The sequence below is a fragment of the Thamnophis sirtalis genome, unplaced genomic scaffold (genome assembly GCF_051295495.1).
Source record: "Thamnophis sirtalis isolate CommonGarterSnake01/CBP01778 unplaced genomic scaffold, rThaSir2_p1.2 scaffold_5, whole genome shotgun sequence".
Classification (NCBI taxonomy): Eukaryota; Metazoa; Chordata; class Lepidosauria; order Squamata; family Natricidae; genus Thamnophis; species Thamnophis sirtalis.
Window position 1 is genome coordinate 107,479,373 of NW_028261385.1, and position 18,108 is coordinate 107,497,480.

The 18,108-nt window shown below is 41.2% G+C and overlaps 1 protein-coding gene across 1 annotated transcript in view; it reads left to right on the forward strand.

Annotated features, from left to right (window-relative positions):
- Positions 1–1,478: 1,478 nt before the first annotated feature.
- TBX15 (T-box transcription factor 15) overlaps positions 1,479–18,108 on the forward strand; it is an 82,305-nt gene continuing 65,675 nt past the window's right edge. The window contains exon 1 of the mRNA XM_014058507.2: positions 1,479–1,894. Within this exon, the coding sequence (XP_013913982.1) occupies positions 1,693–1,894 (202 nt within the window). The 5' untranslated portion in view covers positions 1,479–1,692. The remainder of the gene's footprint in view (positions 1,895–18,108) is intronic.

The following is an 18,108-nucleotide window of genomic DNA, read 5'->3' on the forward strand; positions in this document are numbered from 1 at the left end:
AGCGAAAGTTCGCTTCATCTGCTCGTTCACCTTCTGTGCAAAAACTAACCGCCTGCTTTTGTTGCTCCCTTGTTTCTTTATTTCTGGGAGTCAACGAATGCATCACAGGGTATATGAATAAAACGTCAAAGTAAAGATAATCAGGATTAGAAATTGTACACTGTGTTCCGGAGGAGCCTTCTATAGTCGCAACATACACTGAAAAATCACAACTGGAAGCCCTTTTGCCTAGGGGGAATCTGAACAAAAAGCAGCACCTTTCAACTGCAAGGCACAAGCCAAGCCGTGATGAATTCACCCCGTCAGTCCTGCACAGCTTGACAGATAAATCATTTGCGTAGTTGGACCTTGATTTTAGGATTTCAGACTTAAACCCTTATTGCTTAGCGAACAGTGTCTGACCCAGAGCTAAATCGCAGCCCCAACGGTGCGTCTCGATCTCCCACTATAATCGGTAAAATGTCCAAATTGCTAATTTGTTCCATCGTTAATCTGTGTTCTCTGGCCATTATAAATCGCTTTGTGGATGTGGCTCGATCGACAGGACAACGGGCGTGAAGCATTTCCCGCATTTTATATACTGCGTTATATAAAATAAGGGAAGTGGTACAATCCGAGACATGCTCCTGTTAAAGCGGCTATAGGAGCATGCAAGAATATGCATGCAGTATATATGGTTTTTTAACATTTATTGCCGTGATTGTACAAGGCATATATCTAGGAAATGTATTGGAGTATAGTAAATGCATGTTTATAGTCTTTCCTAAGGGTAAATTTGCTTCTTTTCATATCCCGTCTTCCAAACTGCTAAATCGAAGGTTGCCTGGATTTTAACAAAATTGCTCTTTTCACCAAAGGAGCGCAGTGTGTATACACATAAAAGTCAATTTACAGATTTAAGTTATAGGGCACTGATTGTGGCAACTCCCACTTATGAGAGGGACTTTAGAAAAGGTACTTTTTCCCCTCCAAGAATTTTCTTGGAGAAGACGCCGTTCTTCCTTATATGTGTGACCGACCTATAAGCTGGTGTGTGTGTGTGTGTGTGGAGAGCAGAAGGATAGTATAACATTGTTAATCTTTTCTGCTTACGATCACAGACGCTGCAGAGTTCACTCCCCGCAGCCTCGCATATTTGGGAGGGGGTTTATGCGAGCTGCCAGGAGGCATCTGGGCCGGAGTGGAGGCTGGGCGCCCCCTGGCCGCCTTTTCAGAGGGGAGGGGGCGCCCGGCTCCCCGCTCTGCAAGAGTTAAGGCCGCGGGCGGCCTGGAAGCCCGGGCGCTTGGCCCGCCCCTTCCTCATTGGCTCCTGCGACCGCAGTCTCCGGATTCGCCACCTTCCCATTGGGCAGCCACTCTTGACGGGCGCTCGCAGCCGGGACCAGGCGAGGGAGGAAAGAGGGGGAAAGTTCCCCAGGAGTTTGGATCAATCAGAGGGAGAGGGGGGGGGAATCGGAGGGGGGGAGAGATGAAGCGCAGCCCGAGAGCCTGACTCTGCGCGGTGCCTTTCGGCCAGCTAACAACTCAGGACCCATGTAGCGCCCAGGCGGCCGCCGGACTCTCACGTCGGAACGGCTTCTCCGCTCTGCTTGTGTCTCGGCCCGGCCCGCCGGCCCCGACCCGTCCTCTGCCAGCTCGGCGGCCGGTGGCGCGGCGGCCGTCTGGCTTCGGCACCCGCGCCGTGAGGCTAAGATGAGCGAAAGGAGGCGCTCGGCTGTGGCCCTCAGCTCGCGAGCGCACGCCTTCTCGGTGGAGGCCCTGATCGGCTCCCACAAGAAGAGGAAGCTCCGCGACTGGGACGGCAAAGGCCTGGATTTGTCCATGGAAAGCCTCAGCCCCGACGGGCAACTGCCAGACGGCGACGACCCAGCCCAGTGCCTGGACCTGAACCCCGGTGAGCGTGGCGCAAGGCGGGACGGGAGGCGGCGGGTGCCCGGCCCTTAGGGCCCCGGTTGCCCTAAGAGAAATTGGATCTGGGAGAGCTTAAAGGCCGGCTACCCAGGAGGTTGCCCTTCCATTGACAGCTGGGGTGTGCTTGCGCGGGCGGGCCCTGGCTTCCCTTTCCAGACCGCCGAGTCCCTTACAGCGCAAATCGATGGAAAGGGGAGGGGAGGCTTGTGCGAAGACTTCTTGCCCCCCCCCTCGCACAAGCGAATGGACCCGGGGGTTTTCTAAAGAGGCGCCTTTCTCTTTCCTTGGCTCCTTCCGGGCGCGTCCACCAGCAGCCCCTGCCCGCCCGCTGGACAGGAATAGCTCGTCCCCTAGCTATGAATAGCCCAGCATCGAGGCAAACCTCACCTGGAATTAAAAGGGGCCCACCTCGGGGAAGGCCGCCGGCCACTTCCACCGGTACTGGGTGCCTGGGAAGGCAGGAAGGGCAAAGAAGAAGCGCGGGGAAATGCCCCAGGCATGATCTCTGGGAAGAGCGCCCCACAAGGCGTACGTTTACAGCTTTGGTAAGGTTCAGCCGGGGACACGGCGGTGCCCAGCAGTTGTCCAAGTCTGCCAGGGTTCGCTGAATTGCAAGCGCTGAGGAGGCGCCCAAGAGTGGCGGTCAAACCTCGGGGTCATTTTCGCGGCCACCGTTGGGTCGCCAAAGTGGCCTCCAGCAGGATCGAACACCTCAAAGCTGGCAACGGGCAAGGCCCGTGGGGCAGTAGATCATAAACCCTCCGGAGTGGATCGCGGGACTTTGCCCAAGGCCCAACGTCCCTTTCTCCCCCTCATCAACATAACGCATTGATGATCCCGAGATTCTTATCGAAACGAAAATGCACAGGTCCCTCCCGGAAGAAAGTTTCTTAGGGTTCCCTGAATTAGGGGATGCGGAGAGGATTGATGGCCGTTTTCTTCATTTTGCGGTCTTCAAGCCGCTCTTTCTCTAAAAGGCCTTCGAAGGATGGAAAAAAACGTCCGCTTTGAAAAGTTTGTTGGCTAAGCATCTGCTTATGTTTTTCACTTTCAGTTTTAAGCAGGTTAACCTGAGGTTTTCCAGCATCTCTAATTTTCACGAGGACGGGTTTAAGACACACACAGACAAATACACATATTCTAAAAAATGGGAAACTTCTTAGAAATTAAATTGGAGCAAAAAGCCTGGCAGGTAATTTGCCCGCTCTTCTCCACCTTCATGCTGGGGAGGGAGAGGGGCCTAATAAGCGAAGGCGCCTCAAAAGTTCGGCCTGAGATCCGTTCCGTCGTCTTGGTCGCCTTTGGGCTTCGGAGGGAGCGGTCCAGTCTGGCCTCTTCTATCACCCCTGAGGGTGCGCTGCTCTTGAGTAATAGATTCCCGCTGCGGTCGGTCTGCCTCGCCGTTCTTCCTTTAAAGCAATCCCCATGTCCAAAACTTCTACCAACGGAACTCCAGTTGAGTGGGTTGGGTTCTAGAGCCTAGCAGCCAGGCCTGGTGAGGGGTGTGTGCGTGCGCGTGCGCGGCGCTTTTATTATTTATTACTCCAGAGGTTGAGGGCTTTGAAGGCCGCCAGAGGATGGTGATGGGCAGCTTGGCCTTGCTTCCTCCGTCTACTACGGGAATAACAAGGACTAGTCAGGGCAATAGTAAGGTTCTAGTCCTCACTACGGCCTCCCTTCCTGACTGCAACATCTGGCAGGTGAGCGAGGCCCGAGGGCCCGGCGAGCAGCGTCCGAGTCTCAAGAGAGTGGCCTTCCCCTAATAGGCTATTGGGGCGAGGTACTTTCTGGAACCATTCGGAGTTTCCGGAGCTCTCCATTTTCCCTCCAAAAGAAAACAGGTTCTTCTTGGCTGGCGCAGAAGTCCAATCGGCGATTTTCCCCTGGTCGACGGGACGAAAGGCCTTTGCTCCGCGAGGGCAGGTCTACCAGTGTTAGCCACCTTCAATCTCACTTCAATCTGAGGTGGAAAAGAATAGTGATCCAGATTTATTTATTTTTTGCCAATGGTTACTTTAGAATAGCAAATAGAACGTCACTGAACATTCATGAATGATCTGGGATTCTATGAATGTTCAGAGTTCAGAGAATGAATAGAAATTTAAAGGTAGGAAGTTGAACTTTGTTCCTTTCTTTTTTCCTTTCCTTTCCTTTTTGTTTCCCTCTCCTTTCCTTTTTCCTTTCGACTTGATGCAACACAAGATTTCTCTTGTGTTCCAGCCAGTGACTGTTGTTCTATATTAGATCCTCATTCCTATTGCCTGACGGCCTCTTACAGTTGCCTGTTTTCCCCAGGTTTCCCTGCATTCGCCTCCTCCAGGCCTTTTCTTCGCGATCTAACACGTCCAAAACTCTTCGCATATAAGAGGATTTCTAACTCCGTAGTCGGATTCCAACTGAAAAGTATATTTGAAGCAAAAGCCGCCAGGGTAATGAGTTGGCCCTCCATAACTTCGTACTGTGCCCCCACCCCAGAAGCACCTGGAAGGGATTTTCGACCTTGGGGGGGGGTGTAAAAAAAACCCCTCTTTCCCCGAAGATCCCTGGGCTGGTTGTTCTGGTTTCTTTTCAGATCCAAGGCACTTTTGGAATCAGGCTGGACGGAGAAAAACAGCTTTTCCCGGGTTCTGGTGCTCTGCATCTCCCCGGAGAAGTTGACCGGCCGGCGGGTGCGTTAAGTGGAATGGAAGCGCCCGAAGGTCTTCCAAAAGCGAGTCGCCTTCAGCTTGCAGGGCGGCTGCTCCTGCCCAGGAGGGTTCGCTTTAGTCGGAAACGCTGGCCGGCCTCGACCGCAGAACACAGGCCGTGAACCTCTCGACGTAAACAGCAGGCAGTTGTCTTATCAGCAGTTGTTTTGTTTACAGAGATAATTATTATTATGGTTGGTCGCATCGAAGGCCGGATGTTTCGACTTCTTCTTCTTCTTCTTCTTCTTCTTCTTCTTCTTCTTCTTCTTCTTCTTCTTCTTCTTCTTCTTCTTCTTCTTCTTCTTCTTATTATTATTATTATTATTATTATTATTATTATTATTGACTACAGTTGGTCATCTAGAGAATTACTTATGTAAGATTGGCGGCCATAGCCCATACAATTTCTAAATAAATTTTCTAAATACAACGGAAGAAATGTCACAGCTCTTAGAGGGATGAATCGCATCCCTCCCAACGCGCAATTGAATTCCTAGGGTTCACGAGAGCCATTCAATAGGCGGGTACTGAAATTTTGATAATTTTTTTTTTATCGGCACGTTTTCTTCCGCCCAGACTACGAGCATAAGCTGCGATGCTACGGACTTGAGTAGGGGAAAAACTACGAGAGCAGCGCTCTCGTAGAGGGCTCCTCGCAAGAAAACGGCTCCCTGTTCTGGGGGTCGGGGACACCCGACACCTCGGCTCTCCTGATTTATCGCGTTTCAACACGTCTCCCAGCCATCGCTGGAGTGCTGCAAAGCCTGGCTTCATTACTTTTAGCCGCACAGCCAGACCCTTTAAATCGGGGAAGGCGCCCTTTGATCTTTCCTAAGGTGCTGAGACACGTCGCGGGGTTTCCACGGGGGTTCCATAAAGTGTGACTCTCCCCCCCCCCAGCCCTTTCTTTACATGCGTCCCCAAATTTAGTTGAGAAGTCTGCCCCCGAGACTCCAGTGTATCTGGGCCCTGTCTCAAGCGATGAATCTTTGCGAGCCGTTCTTCCAATAGACACCCGTAGAGAAGAAAGAAGGGCCGATTCCCCTGGAAAGGGTCCCTCGGCGGGGTTCCCTCTTTTTTCCCTCCGCTTTCCCACTGAAATAGAGTCAACCCGGCATAAAGAGCTCTTTGGGTTTAGTTCTTCGAGCGCCGCAGCCGAAGGAAAGAAAGCTTCGACTGTGGTGGAGCATTACAGAGGCCTTCTTTATTCGCTCCTCCTTACTTTACCTTATCTTGGTTTACTTCACAGTAAAATTTGTATTTATTAATTAAACGGATGATGGACGCGTTTTGGTGCTTTAATTGCAGAGGAAGTGTGATTAAGAAAAGAATTAGAAGAAAAGAACATACTCAAATGCAGTTTCAATCTACGGTAACAAAAATATAGAGGTTTCTGGCGAAGTGTGGTAAATGTCCTAATCGATCTGCATGTATGCATTTGTTTGTGTGTGTGTATACAAACACACAGGCAGAGACAGGGTTATACATACATACATACATACATACATACATACATACATACATACATACATACATACTAGGAAATGTACTACAGGTCCTCAGAAACTGCAGCAAAAATATCTCTACAATTTTTGTTAGATTGCAGTTGCATTTGAGTATGTTTTTTAATTCTTTTCTTAATTACACTTCCTCCACAATTAAGGCAGCAAAACATTCATCACACCATTTAATATATCCTAATTTGGCAGGAAACTGATTCAGTTTAGATAACGAAAGAATCCAATATGTTTTCAATTAATAATACTAAGGAGCATAGTGACAAATAGTTTCCTTTTTAAAAAATCCCCACTCAAAAGTGATCTAAGCAAATTTCTTATTTTCTGATAACAATCTTCTAGGCTTTATATGGAACTTTAACACAAAGAAATTATTAATAGGAAAAGGCTGGCAAATTGCTAAGACCATCTGTGCATCTTGATGGGTAGTGATATTTTGGGATGTCTCCACATATGGAAAATGGAAAGATAACATTTTAATGTATTTTTTAAAACCAAAATTGAACTAACTTGATTCTATTATCTTGCTTAATACTGATGACCTCACTTTTTATGCAATTATTGTGGATTGTATCATTGGCTTGTTTTAGGATGCACTTCTAGCCATATTTATTTCAGGATTTCCCATCAACAATAGTTGATGTTTCTGTTGAGACAATCAGAAAAAAAAAACAGAAACAAAGTATCTATTCTTCCAGGGGAGTTAGCATTTCAGGCAGAGCCACAATAGGGCTCTTTGGAAGATGGCTTACAAAGTTTGCAAAGTTCTTGGGCTCAACCAAGCTCCAGAACGTTTGCATTTTATGATTTGTTGAAGGAGAAGAATCTTTTGTCTCTCTGTAGGTTCTTGGGAATGGGTGGAGTGGCCAGCCACTTTCCCCTCCCGAGCCAAATGCAATAACTGCTGTGAGGACAGAATGCTTTTTAGCTGAGCTTGGTTGTTCCATTACTCGGTCAGGAGGGGGGCAATTTTAACCATTAAATAATTGGAACGGTGAGCTGGCTCAGTAGTTTGACCATGCTGTCCTTTTTCTTTTCTTTCTTTCTTTCCTTCCTTTTTTTTTTTGTGGCCTGCGGTTTAATCTTTATAAACAGCCAGTTTTGTTAACCCCTGATGAATGCATAATGGCTGTCTATGACAAATTGTCCTCAAACATCTGAAAAGCTTTCACAGCCCGAGAGGAAAGTTGTAAAATATAGTGTGCATGCATGCGTGTAATCCTAGACAGCGATCTAAGCAGTCTCCGTAATATTACAAGATGTGCCCACATTTCTCTCTCTTGCTTGTCAGCCTGACACCTCCGCTTCAGCAGCTGTGGAAGGGATATTTATAAAGCTGATGACCATTCAGCCTGGCCTCTGACTCTTCCCCATGATCCCGGGCTAGAGGCTGCTTGGGGAGTAGCAGGTGGCCCGGGCAGTTGCCGAAAAGCACTCAGAGCCTATTTTTCTGTTTGTTTATTGCTCCCATGGGGAAGGGGGACAAGGAAGCATTCCAAACGGAGCCTTGCTGGCAAGCCGCTTCTGCATTCATGGACTAGGACCTGGACTCCCTCCCCACCAGGCTGCTAGAGGAGGAACCTGGGGCCATTCTCCAGGGGCTCAGCAGCAGATCAACCAAGTCTTTCATTAGCTGCAGATCAAGGAGGACAACATTTAATTGGCGCGTCCCCTCTGATTACTGATTTGCAGTGAGGGTTTGATAAGCTTTCTCTGGATGAATTCTTCTGGCAGAAATCATGCTTTCAAACTTTTCAATTGCCCCAAGAGCCTTGGAACATCATTTTCTAAGTTTTACTTGGGCAATATGCTTTAGTTGCCTAGCGCACATTAATTTGATCACATTGCTTCTTAAAGAATGTGTGGCTGAAATGCGAAATCAGTTTGAAATAGCTTAAAATTTGCTTCATTTTTTTCAGAAGCTTATTTGAACATATTATTATGATTGGTTGCAAGTCAGCTGGATGGTTACACTAGATTTGGCATTTTTATCCATCTGTTGAGTCTTTCCCAAGGACTTGGGATAGGTAGATGTTATCTGATGGAGATTTTGCAACGCCAATGCCAATGGTATCCAATACATGCCTTGGGGTTGCACCCAAAGTGCTTGTTGTTGTTGTTGTTGTTGTTATGTATGTTCAGTCATTTAAAAAATTCAATTTGTTGTTTCTTTTCACACAGTACCAGTCTTTGGATATGTGGTCTTGAAACAACAAAAATAATGGCACAGTCGTAATGTCTTCTAACACTATCAAGTCCCTAGCACACCCTCACATTTTATGAAATATGGCAACATCCTCGCTTCCCTTAATTCATATAAATTGCACCAGTTTATTTCTTATGTTTTTCCCTTTCTCAAGTTTAATTAATGTTGTATTTCAATTATGTTCTTTGAAAAGTTGTTTGAAATGCAGTGACTTTTATCAGTTGCATTCAACACAACTGTTCTATTGACAGCATTTCAGAAAATCCATGCCTACATTCTTCCAAATTTGCTTTGAGGGTTAAAAGAAACTTTGCAGAAGATGTAGAACTTTTGGAGATGATGGAGGAGAATGAGAAGTTGTGTGATGCAAAAAGAGCATGAAACAGAAGGGCAAACTATCAGTGTGACAAATATGAATAACTTTCCTTCTTTGGAGCAATCACAAAACACAATGCTTGAAGAATGTATAAGTATATTTATTTATGGGGTTTGTATGCCGCCCACTTTCAAGAGATTCAGGGCGGCTGGTATATCACTGGTATAAGTATACTATACCAGGCTGTCTTGCCCACAGAAGATCACTTATTATGTTTTCCTCAATTATTTGCAGCAACATTTTGAAGTAGTTCTAACAAAGAGGAGTATAGGAAATTACAGGCTACATCCTATGTAGTATAAGTGAACATCTGCTTTCCTCCCTGCAGCCTCCCAGACCCACTTGGTCTTCTTTGGAGGTTGTCCACCTCTCTAGGCAATATTTCATGGGCTACGTCATGGGTTGCAGAGGGAAGTCATGCTGTGCTGGCAGAGGCACTTCCATGGATAGAAATCATTGGACAGAAAGCTGACCTGGATCAAATCAGACCAGTTCATCTGTTTGCTGACAGCGTTAGCTCTCCAAAGTGTTAGAGACATGGTTTTTGCAGCCTAACGTGGAAATTTCCAAGAACAAATTTGAGGCCTTTTGAATTTTTACCCACCAACAATAACAGCGGTGGAAAGTAGTCTTCTCATGCCAATTCATATTCAGGAGAAAATATGTTTGAAAATGGAGAGCAAATAAATCTTGATGTGTAGATTGTGTAGATCACTGATACATAATAATTTAAAATGTTTACTTAATATTGAAAGGCTACAGTTTAAGAAGTTGGCTGAGAACTTAGAAGAGTCAATTTCACATCTATCTTCCCCCCTTTGAGCTAGGCCCTATCTTACAGCTCAACCAACCTCAGAGGGTCGCGGTTCTTGGAGAAGGAATACCCTGTATGCCTCCTTAGGAAAGAATCCGGAGAATAAGAATCTAAGGCCTAAAGAGAAGGATTAATTAACCCAATACACACTTTGGGTTCAAGGAGCCGAGGTGGCGCAGTGGTTAAATGCAGCACTGCAGGCTACTTCAGCTGACTGCAGTTCTGCAGTTTGGCGGTTCAAATCTCACCGGCTCAGGGTTGACTCAGCCTTCCATCCTTCCGAGGTGGGTAAAATGAGGACCCGGATTGTTGTTGGGGACAATTTGCTGACTCTGTAAACCGCTTAGAGAGGGCTGAAAGCCCTATGAAGCGGTATATAAGTCTAACTGCTATAAGGAAAAATTTATAGAGCCCTTGATGAAGTAGAATATTTAATAAAAGAGGAATAACTCAATGATTGCATGAAATTGTGAAATTAGTTTCACTAATTAATTAATTAACCCATTTTCCACCCTATCCCCCCTCTCCACCATCATCATATTAGCCATTGTCTATTCATTGCAAGATGAAGGCCTCCTCCGCATGTTTCCAACCAATACGGTTCTGAGCTTTCTTTTGCCAATTGGATCCACAATACTTGCTGATGTCATTGATCCATCTTGTTTTAGGTCTCTTTTATGGATGCTTTTTCTCAAGTGGATATGAATATACTGTATGTACAATTTCAAAATTCTCTCTCCCCTGAAAGAGAAAAATACTTTGATACTGAGAGTATCAAAGGAAAGCAAAACAAAGGGATAGAAAAGAGCACTATTGAAAAATACACAATTTAATGAAATTCACTTAAATTCCATTGGTATCAGTGGGTTTCCAAGTATAAATAAGTCAGAATTCAACTTATAATATATGGATAGTGTTCATGGCATTTAAAATATACTTGGCTTATATTTAATTTTATTTTCCACTAGAATACTCTAAAATATATCTGAATTTACTTAGTTCACATTCTAATTATTAGTATGCATAAATTATAAGTGTGACAGGCCTTTGTCCATGTCTTAAAAAACAGCCTAATGGCACAGATTTTTTTTTCAATTTTAAAATTTCCCAGGAACCATTGTTAACATATACTGGAAAGGTCCTAATGTTAAACACTCAATCCACTAGGTATAAACTCGGGATTTGGTCACCCATTCTTTAGAAAAAATGATATTTGGTTCTGTCTGGGAGCAGTTTTGTCTGTATCTGTATCACATTTTAAAGAAAAATTCCTATCACTAGAAATGTCTTCCACATTTTTCCTGCAGAAAGAAGAAATAGGGATACCATACACCTGCAACGGAATGAGGCTGCATTGGATGTGAATAAAACAAGATTGTGAATAAAAAGTGGCTTTTTAAAATGGTCTCTCTTGGAGGAGGGGGGAATTGGGCCCTACAAGCAGTAAGAATACCCATGACAAGAGATGTTGAGATTTACCATTGTTTATTGAGTTAATTTTTTTTCTACAAAATATTTAAAATATGGCACACATACCCAGCATTCTTCCAGCCTATTCCTCCACATGAGCATTTCCATGATGTCATGGAAAGGCCAACCTTTTTACACTGCCATAAAAATATAAGAGGGTTGAGTTTTGGGGTGGGTAAAATTAATAGCTTCCTGCAAATGCACTCAAGGCTGTAAAAGGTGCAGAAAAAGAGCTTGGTATGTGTTGACTAATGTCTTCATTTAAAGAGATTACGTATGTTTTAAATAATCACCCATTTCCATATAATATGGTTGTCTCACATATGTAGCAGGAGAAAGAAGCAGGGTTCGACACACTGTCTGGACTGGGATTTTAAGCTATTCCAAAGAGGTCTCGTAAGCAAGATACAGAACATGAGATCCAAATTGTCTACCATGATTCTCTTTTCCCATTTGGATGCAAGTTTTCCTATTACATCAGCTCAATCCAGCCTCCTCCCAGCAGCATCACTCAGTCTTCATCGATAGTTCTCTTCAGAGAAAGTCCCCCCAGTCCAAATGGGAAAGAAGGGAGAAAAGGAAGGGTCGCCTTTAAGCTTCAGAAAAGACTTTATAATCTAGCAAGATAGCCTCCCCCAACCATAAATAGAAGGCTAGTTACCTAACTTTAGTAACCTCCAGGGAGGGCCTCAATGAGTAAAGATACACTGCAGACAAATTAACCATTTGGGATGGCTTTGTTAAGGGCTATGCATATTTAAAAATGCCTCCATCCAAAAACTGGCTCAGGATTACATTTTTATATTACTTGATTTGTTTAGATCTTCAACTGGAACTTGGAGGTATGAGGCAGCGAAATTAACGATTACAGCTTGTCTTTAATGCATCTTTTTGAATCCATTTAAATTTCCAGTGCAGGCATAATTAAAAAGGCTTTGACAGCATTCTGCATTAAATATAGTTGCAGGCTTTTAAGTAACTTCAAGCATATTTTTTTCGCTCTGTCATCCTTTGCTCTTCAGCTAATACTGCATTTAACCACACCAGTGAAATTCTACTAATGTCAGCAAGACCTGGGGGGCCGGGGGGGGGGGTTGCCATAGCTTAAGAAAATGGAAGGCTCCATCTGGAGCCAGAAATGGGAGTTTTATTTTTGATACATCTGTAATGCAGAAGTAGCACATTTGCAACTATTTTGTTCTTAGTTAATGTTTCCTTTTAAGACATTTTTAAAAAAATAAAGTAAATCAGTAATACAGTTGTCAAAGTAAAAATGGAATTTCTTTTTTTTTAATTTTTTAATTTTAATTAAACAAAAACACACAAAAAAAGAATCCTCCTTCATTACATCTTGTAGAAAGCGTGTCGATTGGTTACAGATAACTTTTGTGCACAGTCATTACTTATAGTTCATATTAGATTATACACTTTAAGTCAAAAATCTTTATATATCTTACTATCAATGTACCACAATTCTCATTTGACTACAATTATTTGAACATGCTTTTACCTCAAATCATTCATACTTAAAGACACAACCACATAATGGCATTCATTAGCTATTTCAAAAAATCCTCCAATAACATTATACCTTTATAGCATCTTTTAAGTAAAAGTCAATAGATAACATTTTTAAGTCTCCCCCCCTTTTTTCCAACTCACTGACTAACATTTATATCTAAGTTACTTTAGCCAATACCATAGCATGTATATATTGTTAAACAATGAACATTAACATTTCCTTGTTATTATAATTGGCTAAAAACCATTTACTATTTATGCCACATCTCCTCTCATCAGGGCCCCCACCCCCCAAAAAACCTTACACCTTTATAACAAGATCTAAATGAAAATTTGTTAATAAAATTTATAGGTCTTTTTCCCAAGTCACAATTTACAATTTAAATCCAAATTTCTTTTACTAAATTGTCAATACATGTATATATCATTATGCTGTATCCATTATCATTTCATTATTATTATTTATGGTTAATTAATTGTTAGTGAGTAAACATTTAATAACAATCTAAAATAATCTAGGAGTTACAAAGTTCCTACTTATTAATCACCAATAATAAAAAACACTAATTTTTTATTACCAACTTTCATTGTCAACCTGTATCTTTCTAGGAACAAAACACTCTTATCTCTCTTGCCAATTGTGGAGTCAGTCTTCTTTTTGTCTCCTTTATAAGTTTTTATAGGCTTCTCTCTGCACTTTGTTGCTTGAAGGGTCTCTCAGATGATCTCCTTGTCCACCAGTTGCTATTAAAGTTAACTTGTCTTTGTTTGTCAATCTTGCTTCTGAAAAAATTTCTCTTCTTATGTCTATCATCATTAGTATTTTTTTCTCTTCTGTGTCCTGCAATGTGGGGTAGAGCTCCAATTTGTCGAATTCCCTTTTCCACATTCCCTTTCCATTTTCACCCACATTTGCTCCATTATTAAATTCATCTATTGTCTTATCTTTATCTTCTATATCTTCATTCTCCCCTTTAGTTTTGGGGACTCCAACCCCATCATCTTTTGCTGTGAGGAAGACTAGTCTTTCCAGCTTCTTCTCAGTTCTTCCATATCCTTCCAATAGATTTTGAATTCCAGCCAAGATATTTTGGAATGTTAAGGTTTCCTCATCTAAGTATTGACCCATGTTTCCAAAACAGAAGAGAGAAGGAAAAAGAAAAAACCCAATAATGACTGTCAGTCCAGTCTTCCAGGCCTGTCTTAGCTTTTATTTTAAGTTGACTTAAACACAAGTTCTTTTATGCTCTTCAAAGGGGAAGGGTTCTGTTCCCTCTTTCTTTCTTTCTTTCTTTCTTTCTTTCTTTCTTTCTTTCTTTCTTTCTTTCTTTCTTTCTTTCTTTGCCAAAATAGTTCTCAGAGGCACCTGTGAAAACAGTTAGTGCCCTTGGTTTTTTTATCAGTTTCTGTAAACAAGTTGCAAACCCTTCAGCTGCAAAGATAATGAAGTCAAATAAAGAAAGAGATACATTGTTTTTTTAAAAAATCTGACTGGCAGTTAATTTTTACCTTCTGTAGGAAACAAAGTTCTTTAGATTTCTTTTAGTGTGATTTAATAAGTAGTAGGAAGAATTGTTAAAATAAAAAGGACGGTTTTAATCCAGAAGTCATAAAATAAAGCAACAAGAAGCAGAAGAAAAAAAATCAATCTGTTCACTTTAAGAGGAGAAATGGAGAACGTGACAGACATTTCAATCAACAAAAAATAGTTACAATGACAAAGGAAAAAAACTTTCCACAGCGATCCCATTAGTATTATTTTTGCTGCTCCGTTCTTTTGTTTAAAGATCAATTTGGCTTTAAGGAAACATTTCTTTGGGCAGTCTTTAGCAAAATAGAAAAAGTACCTCACCAGATGGACTCACTTTCTCTTTTCACTTCCTTCCTTCCAGAGCATCAGCCTAGGGGCTGCCTGTTCACTGCGGGCTTGAAGCACTTCCCTTAGGTCTATCAGGGATTTTGCGATATCCCTGAGACCAGCAAGGCTTTGTCTTCCTGATCACCATCTCTACGGGACAGTTTAGGTCTCAATGGACACCCCCTCCTGAGGCAAAAGTGTCAACAGCGATCTCAAAGTATTGAAACCGCATGTTGTAACGTCGTGATGTGGACCTCCTTCATAAAAATGGAATTTCTTGATGAACATTTATTTTAAAAAATAGTCCACTTAAAAAAAGCCCACTTAAGAGTTGGGGAAGGATTTCATCTACACTTCTAGATTGCTCTCCAGATAAGACTACCAGATCAGGGAATTCATGTTAAGCAAGTTAAGCCTGCAATTTAATTTACCCTTCTTTTTGTTGTTGATATTTGAAACTAACCCATCAAGTATACGGTATGAAAGGAAATGAAAAATTCATCCTGAGCAATTATTAAAGAGTAAAATGAATTGTCCGTCATGGCCATTATTTTGGAATTTATCTCCTTCCGTAAGAATGAATTTGTCCATAAGATGTAAGCAAACAAATAGCAATATGAGATGTAGTGCACTTCTCTGTAAAATGGGGCATGAACTTTTTTTTGGCTTCCTTTGTTTGCTTTGTTTGAGGGGCCACAGAGGCCATTATCAGGGATGGTGTGAAGTTAAGGAGAATGTGGCTGGATTTCATAGATTCATTTTTCTTTAAAAGTACCTTGGATGAAATTTGTGCTTTAAGTCTGCAGAAGCTCAACTAGCCCATTTATTCTTTCATCTCTCCAAAATGGGGGAATATTGAGAGCCTGTTAAGGCTACAGGTTCAGAAGCCTATGCTAATCAGTGCCTAGTATGTAATGCAAATAATCCTGCATGGACTTCTTCATTTGGAGGAATTTGTGGTGTCCCTATTTTTTTTTAAAAAAAATAGTGTAACATTTATGATATAGATTTCCTAAGATTACAGTTCTAGAACAATCTGCAGCAGACATAAAAGAGGTAAAATCTGACTATAACTGCAGTTGGTGTCCATATTATGTGCTTTGAATGTACTGGGACTCAAAACCAATATTGGTTTCCCTTCGGTGAATGTTGGTTCCATCATCATCTGTTCACATTTTGGATTCTACATTTCTTGCATCCTTTTATTAATTTAATGTTTGATTCATGTTAAATGTTAAAAACATTAAAAATATTTGGATAAATAACAGAGTCACAATAATAACTTCCTAGTAGGTATACCTCTCTGTAATCACTTTCAATATAGTTGTGAGAATGTAGACAAATTTTTACCACTATAGCAAGATATAGTAATAAATACTTGGATGATGCATAGTAACCAGACAGCCATAAAATATCACACTTTCTAATAATAAATGATGGTGAATCATTGAAAAGATGGGAGCCAGAAGGTGGCCTTGATGAACAGGGAGGTGTCAGCATATTTTAGGGTTAGTTTCATTAAACTAGTACTGTTTAAAGAGGTTGAACCAAACTTGTAGAATTGTAGGATTCTCAGTGAAATGGGAATGAGGGAAATTAAAGGCCAGACTTCTAGAGGCATCAAGCCAAAAAGAAAAAAGAAAAAGAAGAGAGACTCTAGAAAATCTGCAGAAATTAAAAAAAAAACCTCAAAAAATCTCAGCAGGAATTTCTTTGATTCTCTAATGAATACTAAGGTATACTCAATAGCAAGTATACTCAGTAGCAATGCATTGTCAAATTTAACTTTTAAAATAAAGATTGAATGAAATGAAATTGGGTTGAATTGAATGGATTGTTGGCATTTTAGACCCACCTTAGATATATTGGACCATAAAATTATATAGCTTTTAGTCAACATATTTATACAGAAAACTATTATTTAATTTGAAGATGGCGGGCTAAGCCTATATTCCAAAAGTAAGTATTACAGGCTAGACCAAAAATCAAAGAAAGCTGGGCCAAAAAATAAGCTGGTTTCATTTATGTTGCAATTATATAAAATTGTATTAAACAGCTATAGCTAATATAACCAAGGATGTGGGAAATAATCATTTCCCCTTTTGGCACATTTATATTTACAATTCAACTTTCAAAGTTCAGATTACACACCACTTATATAGGATGATGACATAATAATTAATAAAAATATTTCTTGTTTTTCCTGTTCTGTTTCTCACCCCCCTCCTGGATAACACTATGACCAGGCAATTTACACGATTTCCGTACTAAAATTGAACTAGCAAAAGAAAGATGTAAAGTTACAAGGTGAGACATCAGACCTTTTCATGCATTTAATCCTTGTTTTAATCTTGGAAGGACAACCTTTCCCTGTCCATAGTGATTCTAGGACTTTTGTGCAGTTAAGAAAAGTCTTATATCAGTGGATTGCATCATTTTAGTGATTTGTAAAGTTTTAACATTTGATTTGGGCATTAGTTATTAGGATAATAATTTCCTCTTCCCCTTGTTCATATGCTGACAAAATTGGAAAGAAAGAAATTAGGCAGTTTATATTCAGAAGGTATAAATTCATAAGGTTTGAAATGTTCCACATAAGCACATATTTATGCACAATCATATTAATTAATATAATCATGACTGAAGTGTTAAAAAATGCAGCAAGCTAGGTTTTAGCTGCTTTCTACAAGTTAAAACAAAATGTTCTTTTTAAAAAATGGCTATTTTTTTTGGCAATAGCCAAAGGACAAAAAGAGTAAAGCACTGCAAATTGAATAAAAGATTTTTTTTTACTCAATGATGCTTTGCAATTTTCTCTGAATTGAGTGAATGAGATACTTAATGTCTTTGAACTGTTAAGACTATTCTCCATTATGATAAATTTTCAGGAAAATGGCCAAATAGTGCTGTTATGACTACTAAAAGGCTCCCATTACTTTATGAGGGAATTCAGCCAGAAAAGGCTAAGTTATGCACCTCCCCTGCCCCCCAAGAGTATAAAGACTGGGAATATTTTTAAAAATGATATCTGCAGCTAGAACATAATTTATACAGAAGTCAAGACTACAATCTGCAGTAATACGTTATCTAAATGGTTCATATAAAAATGGGTATCGCTTTCAATTGAGAACCCTGGAATTTTTGACTGATTCCTCCAGGCAAAACAGTTTGAGGGGTGGGAGATTTGCACTTGCAACTACATCCACTCACAGCTGCTTTTTCCTTTGCCATTGAACATTGGCAAGATAGTATCTGCCAATGTTTGAATAAAGCCTTGAAGGACAGAAGGAAGATCTTCCGGCAATTATCATGAGGATAAAAGAGGGAGGAGAAATAGCACATTTACCTGCAAGATTCTGTTTCTATAGCTGTTCTAAGGAAAGTAGTTTTAGGTCTGCACAGTGTCTGGTTCTTAGTCTAGTATATTTTATAGACCTGAAATCATTAGGGGGGTGGGTAGTCTGAGTGAAGTTCCTGAATAAATTTCAATATTTTAAAAAGACCCTCATAGGATGAGTTTCTGGGGATCAGACTTTTGGCATAGGGATAAAGTCAATCACAGTGTACTCCATTTTTTTTCCTTATTGAAATGATTTCCTTAAAGTTGCTATTTATTCCTAGTGATGATTGTGATGTGGTAAGGATGGATCTGAATTGGATGATGACAGGGATATAATTTTTAGCATGGCTTTTCCTATGTGTTCACAAATATATTAAAAGTGCAGAAACATTTAATAATGTGGATTTC